We start from the raw sequence: 7,246 nt of genomic DNA, 5'->3' as shown, positions 1-7,246 counted from the left end.
ATGTTTGGTTGATTTAGTGTTTTTTCACTGTACATAGTTGCACATTTAGAAATAATAAACTCAATCAGAGATTGGACCTTTTTGACTAATTAAAATGGGTCTTTTGTATTTTTAAATTAGTTATGTCTAATAAATAAATAATGTACATATGCTATATTGTATGTTTTTTTGTTGTTGTTAATTAGTTTTTCGTTTTACACATAATTTGGTAATAAATTAATTTAAGCAACAAAAATATCTGAGGGTGCTAAAAGAACCGGCTCTTTTTTACAGAGCCGAGCCAAAAGTACCGGCTCTCCATAAAGAGCCGGAATTCCCATCACTCGTGTGTGCGTGGTCAGCGTCATCCTCCTCCCGTCCATCACACGTGACGCGTATATTACAACCAATCACAGTCGTGTGGGCGGGGCCGATGATGAACTAGCGGAAGATTCAAAAAAGAAGATGGCGGCGGCTGAAAGTGATCCTCAAAACAAACACAAACTAGGCAGGAGGTATTAACTATTTTCTTTACTTTGGTGGAGAATTAAAAGTCACAAAACTACGCGATAATTCGTTGGTTTATGGGACGATTAACGCTCAGAAAAGCTGTGTCGTTTCCCTGTAACTGCTCTCGAATGTACATCAGAGCTATTGACGTTAGCAAACAATAGCTAACAACAATTCGTTACGCTGTGTTGTGTTCCGTTTATTCAGTATTTGCTCCTTGTACAGCCACTCTGTTGTTGTAATAACAAACACCCAAGTACATCAAGCGTTGCTATCCCATAATAAGTGTGTTTCTTTGTGACAGGGGGACAAAATGCAGCGTGTTCAACAGCCAGGAAAAGCCAAACAGCAGCCAACCGGTGATTTTTAGCCCGGACTTCTTTGTGGAGAGGCTGAAACACGAGCACCCGCAGATCTTTGCGGAGTTAATACTCAGCAACATTACGAGGCTCATCGATCTTCCGGGGGATGAGTTTGCGCAGCTCACCGGAGAGTCCGAGCCCAGGGTGCCCTCCTCCACTGGCTTCTTGCGCTCCTTGAACTTCCTGAAGAGAAAAGGTTGGGCTTAAAAAAAGCAGTGTATACAGTCTCTGAAATGTTGTTTAAGACAAATACAATGTTTTCAGAGGCGATTCTAGAGTCTGTAGGGGCCCTAAGCAAAGATTCCCAGGGGCCCTTCCTTCCAACCAGTGTTCATCACCATTATGTTATAAATAACCTTACACCCAACGAAAAATGTATGACATCAAAATTATTATTTTTTTTCGAAATGAATGAAATAACATGAGAAAAACCTTGTAATTAAAAAGTATGTGAAAATATAAATGTAAAGAACAATAAAATACTGTAAATAGCTTTTTAAAAAACTATATACTTAGCAAAAAAAATACATTACACTGTAAAGAACCCACATTATAAAACAATATACATATATAGAACAATAAAATACTGTAAATAACTGAAAAAAAACATATATAAACAGATGCATTACACTGTAAATAATCCTCTTAATTTTCCAACTTGCAGAACGATAAATTCACACAGGTTAAAGTGAGGTGGGGCCCCTTTAGGGAGGTTTCCTACTGAGATGTCATTGAAAATCGCCCATTGTTTTTTAAGGGGGACTGAGATGCGGCTGGTCACTGCACATTTCAGTAAAAACAGCCCTCAGGCTCCGAGTGTCGGGGGGAACCCCTATCAGCTCGGGGGCCCCAAGCAGTTGCCTGCCTTGCCTGTTCACAAGCTGCACCTCTGATATGTCTTCAACTTACTCCCACTGTGTGGTTGTATTGGAACCAACATATTGTGTTGATTAATTAAGTGTTAATTCATGCCTTTCAGACAAAGGAGTGGTTTTTGGTGCACCGTTAACGGAGGAGGGGATAGCGCAGATCCATCAGCTCATTGAATACTTGAGTAAAAGTGAGTATCGCCTTCATATACCTGTGTAACCTCTGCTGAGGACACACACACTCATCAAATATGATAATCGTGACTAACCACATTTGTATCAGGGTAACCGCGTGGTCTTAAAAAGTCCAATAATTTGAATTTAAGGCCTTAAAATGTCTTAAATTCTCCTAAAATCTCATAAAAGGTCTTAATACAATTGTGAAAGGTCTTAAAAATCTACATTAGCCCACACACCGCGGGCTGTTATAGCTTAGCATAGCAGCGGAGAAAACTTAATGAAAGCCCCCAGCTAAACTGAATTGCAAGTTCAACGATTTGTGGCTCCAGTTTTCCTTCATGTCTTTTGTACATTTTTGCCAGTGTGGATTTGAAATGGGTCTTAAATTGTAATCATTATGGTCTTAAATTTGACTTGTTGAAACCTGCAGAGACCCTGTGTATGTGTGACCTGATCCCCCACCAAGATGGCTGGTAAAACAGTGTGTTACATATGTTAAACCGTCAAGGCTGCATCTTACTTTACTCCTTCTACTTTAACTTGGCTGGAGAGATCAGAGAAAAACAGTGAAGTCATGGTTTATTTCTAGAAAGCGATGATGTCATGCACTGAAAGTGGACACTGGGGGCAAACGCCTCGAGTCAATAATTTATCTCGAAGCACTTTGCTCCTGCCGTCCTTCGCTTTTCATTTTCCCTTCACTCACTTCTGTGACTTTGGCCTCTTGTGTCTCCCCCTCACTCACCGCTGCGTTTCTATCCCTTTCGTCACGTAGACCTTCACGCCGAGGGCTTGTTCCGTGTGCCGGGACACAGCCTCAGACAGGCGGCCCTGAGGGAGATGCTGAACGCGGGCACAGAGATAGATCTAGAGACGGGCGACTTCCACCCCAATGATGCCGCCACGTTGCTTAAAGCCTACCTGGGAGATCTGCCCGAGCCTCTGCTCACTCACAAACACTATCACGCTCACCTCAAGATTGGAGGTGAAGTTGTTCTTGTTGCTCAACATAAATCACGAGTCAACACTATTGTACTTTTGCTAACGATCCTGTCGTCCGCTGCGTTCAGAGCTCACGCGCTTCGACGAAAAAGGCGATAAGACCAACGTGCCCGACAAGGAACGCCAGATCGAGGCGTTTCAGCTGCTTTTCATGCTGCTGCCGCCAGCCAACAGGAGCCTGCTGAAGCTGCTGCTGGACCTGCTGTACCACACCGCTCGCAACCAGCACCTCAACAAGATGTCTGCCATCAATCTGGCCACAATGTTCGCTCCACAAATCCTCTGGCCTAAGAACGTAAAGAGCTTTGGTTAATTTGGTTAATTTGTATGCCGTTAATCCACCACATGAGCAGTCAAATAACACGTTTCTTAAACGATGTTTTGGTTTTAGGTGACGCCGAGCGATCTCCAGGGAAACATTGAGAAACTGAACAGCGGCATCGCGTTCCTCATCAGGCATTCACAGAAACTCTTCAAGGTAAAAGCTTCACAACACTGATGTCTTCTGTTTTTCGTTCTTCTAACTCAATGAAAATGAATGACAACACGGGTTGATTTTTGTCGTCTGTATTGAACTTTAACTGGATATTGTTTGAGATAAATAAATCTAGAGGATGTCACAGCTCCCCCCGTGGTTATGTTTCCTCTGGTATTCTGAGTATTTAGCGTGATCTCCCCTTACACTTGAACATATAACACAGCTCTGTTAATACTCGAGTGGAACCTTAATTATTAATGTTACTGCTAAATCCTGTGTTTGTCCTTCTATTTCATTCATTCATTCTATTACGCCAGGTTTATTCAAGACATGTTTGAGTTGAGTATTACATACACATGATGACACATGAGTTAACCTCATTGACAGCTAATCGCTAATATATAAGAGCAGCTTTAAGTCGCATCACTTCATTCCGAAGTCACACGATCACAGAATTTGACAGACGGGAAAAAAAACAACAGAGCTGGTGGTGCCTGAAACTTTTGCACAGTGCTATATATGAGTTGTTAATTCATGATTTTCCCAATGGAATTGTCCTTATGTTTAAAATCACGTGGAGTTAACGTACGTGTTTACTGTCATTGAAGGCGCCAGTATACATCAAAGAATATGCCCGCTTATACTTCAAAGGATCAAACTCTCTTCAGTCAAAGGTGAGTGTTTTTGTTAGTTTTTTCCCTGAAATCCATCCTTATAATAATAAATACTAATGCTTTTACCACATGCTCAGGGACACTTGACATTAATGAGAAATATACAACATTAATTGCACCTTAAAAGCAGTTCTGACTTCTGACTTAATTGTAGGTGATCTATATTAGCGCTGCAGCTAACAATTATTTACGTAATAGATTAATCTGTCGATTATTGTCTCCATGAACCGTTTGTTCCATAAAATGTTAAAAAAAACGGTAATCGGTGTTTGTCAAATCTGGAAATGACGATGTTCTCCAATGTCTTGTTTTGTCCACAAACCAAAATGGTCCAGTTTTTAATGATTTCTTTGTTATGTGGAGCAAAGAAATGAAGAGAATATTCACATTTAAGAAGCTAAAACGATCAGAAACCTTGTTTTTAATCATGAAAAAGGCTTTAAACCGATTAATAGATTATCAAAATAGTTGATCAAATGCTGTGACCTGCTCGTGGACACATGATCTGAGGATTTTTCTCTAATAAAATGTCTGAAAACTGCTGTTGTCATGTTGTTCACACGTGTTAATGCAGCATGGTCTCATCACTCGATGGATTCAAAGATTTGCTTTCAGTGACATCAATGTATGAACGTAAATATCTGACCTCTCCAGGACGACATCACGCTCTTCTCTCGGACCAAAGACTCTGCTGCGTTCACCGCCGCCGCCGCCCCGTTGTCTCCCGTCACGCGACCGCTTAGAAGAGAGGTCAACGGCGCCTGCTCTGCCGGGTCGTCTGTCGACCCTCAGAGCTACACCGAGTCTGCGCTCAGGGAGCTGTACCAGCAGGTCAACAGCATGCCCGAGTCTGCCAAGAAGAAGAAACTCATCAGACAGGTACGCTTCTGTTGGATTCAGCTTCACAATGCACCTAAAATGCACTATGACCTTTACAGGTGAACTTGAAGGGATACTTCACAGATTTGCATGTGGCTTTGTATTGCTAGAAGAGCAGTAGTATTTTCTTTGGAGGTTTGTTTGTCTGTCTGTTAGCAACATAACTTGAAAAGTTACGGACGGATTTGGATGAAATTTTCAGTAAATGTCCAGGAACAAGTGATAACATTTTGGCTGTGATCCGTAGACGTTGCTCGCCGGGAAGGTTGTGTTTATAGGCACTGAGCTGCCTTGGCGGAGGTCTGCGCTCTGAGTGCTTTTCTAGTTTAAAAAAAAAATGTGCTTCCGTCCCTGATGCGAATGATGCGAAACGCGTCATTTGACTCACAGTAGGGCAAATTTGGAAAAGGGAAAACGGATATATTTACAACTTAGCGAAAAACTGAGGGAGGGAATACTACTGCTATTCTAGGAATACAAAGCCACATGCAAATCAGTGAAGTATCCCTTTAAGTGAACCTTCTGTAAACTTTTGAATGCACATTGTTCAATGTTTCATTTCTGGTTCAATGACAATTTCTATTCAAACTCCTCTTCATCATGATGTTCAAATGTTGACATCATGAGACCAAGACAACACCTTAAAATGAAATGACCATTGCGTCCTTAAATGCCTTGTTTTCATGCTAGAATATCACTGTAGCGTGAACTCTTTATAGGGATATTCTTGTACTACTACTTCTACTACTACTACTGTATGCTCCAGCTCTGGAAGCCTGAACCCTGTGTTTTTACGTCTGTGTCCAGTTTGAAAAGCAGCCTTTGCCGACGCCGTTGTCCGACTCGCGGACGCCGTTCAGCAGGAAACACTGGCGTTCGCGCTCTCTGGGTGGAATGATCAAGGTTTGTCGATCACTTTTCAGCATTTGAACTCTTTTTTTTTTTTGTTCAAAGCCAGTAAACTTGATCTATCGTTGGTTTTGTTTGTTTATTACTCAGTGATGCTCGCCTACAGTGATTTAAATATTTTACGATTAAAGGTGCCATATGTAAGAATGTGGCCAAAAACAGTTACTACGTTTAAATTCAAAATACAGAGGTCTTTTAGGTTTCGTTTTCTGACGTAACTGGCAACCCGTGGTTGCTCAGCAGCTGAGACTCTACTGACTGCAATGATTGGTAGACGGATGCCGAAACATAAACATGATTTGCAGTCTGCAAAATATTTTTTTTAATGCAAATATTTTGTCTGCACTGTTGTTGTTGGTGAGTTCAGTTTGTTATATGAACATTATTCCTGAGTCTCTGTGACATATTAGGAGGATTTTAAGGCCAGTTGCTTTAGATTTATTACATAATGCACCTTTAAAGAAAGTGTTTGCACGGTTCTAAAGATGCACTAGTGTGCGTTCAAGGTTTGTTTTTGAAGCTACAATAGTTTTCCTTGACCAAAAATCATGACGTTTTGTTTTTGTTGAAACAGAGGAAGGTGTTGGGGAACCAGGGATTGACGGAGAAAGAAAACGGCAAAATCCACAGCAGCAGCAGCAGCAGCAGTCCTCGTCCTCTTCACTGCAGTTCAGTCGACGGTCACGGCGCAGAAAAGATCAACTGAGAACAAGTGAGTTTCGCCACCACAGAGTGAAGTAGTGAATCAATCAAATATCAGCACACGGTGACACATTCTATTACGACACTTATTCTAATTTATTTAAACCAAATCCAAACAAACGTTCGGCGTGAGCCGTTAAATCCGTCATCGTCCTGTGACTGATGGAGTTTCTCTGGCACTTTGAGGCAAAACAGTGTGTGGTTCACCACAGGAAAGTCTGTGCTGACGTTACTAATGATGCTGAAAGGATTAAATAATTCTCTTAATAAATCTGTTTTCCTCTTCTTTTTCTTCCTCCATCTCCAGGATTAATCGTCTTCGGGAACTTGAGTTAGACGCATTAAAAGGATCCTCGTGGCCATGTTTTGACACACGTTTAGATCTTTATTTTTGTGAGTATGAGCCTTAAACGTAGCAAAAGGAATCCACCAAAGTTTGACTTTGACAAAAGGAGTCAAAATGTTACAGTTTTTACTTTTTACGTCGACGTAAGTTACTGTTTTTCTTCGATTCTTAGACGTGTTTCTATTTAATTTGCATACTTAATGGTATTTATTTCTTTGTGCAGGCTTTTCTATTTAAATATGAAATTTGCTTTAAAGTTGTAGAAAAGTTAGACTGAAAATGTGGTAAATCCAAAAAATGTGCCTTATTTTTTATCCTTTTTTTAACTTAATAAGAACTTCTAGAGAAACATTTTA

The 7,246-nt window shown here is 40.8% G+C and overlaps 1 protein-coding gene across 1 annotated transcript; it reads left to right on the top strand.

The window, feature by feature from the left end:
• Window positions 1-444: 444 nt before the first annotated feature.
• Window positions 445-6,548, top strand: LOC310933886 (rho GTPase-activating protein 19-like; the record flags this gene model as incomplete). The annotated part of the gene is made up of 10 exons (XM_083897456.1): window positions 445-494; window positions 794-1,047; window positions 1,831-1,911; window positions 2,676-2,885; window positions 2,971-3,197; window positions 3,294-3,380; window positions 3,989-4,054; window positions 4,709-4,933; window positions 5,741-5,836; window positions 6,417-6,548. The coding sequence occupies 10 exons, from the start codon at window positions 445-447 to the stop codon at window positions 6,546-6,548; spliced, it is 1,428 nt and encodes a 475-aa protein (XP_083753582.1).
• Window positions 6,549-7,246: the final 698 nt, after the last annotated feature.

The sequence above is a fragment of the Microchirus variegatus genome, assembly GCF_963457635.1.
Source record: "Microchirus variegatus genome assembly, chromosome: 11".
Classification (NCBI taxonomy): Eukaryota; Metazoa; Chordata; class Actinopteri; order Pleuronectiformes; family Soleidae; genus Microchirus; species Microchirus variegatus.
The sequence above is the reverse complement of the archived record's forward strand: the minus strand, read 5'-3'. Positions and strand labels throughout refer to the sequence as shown.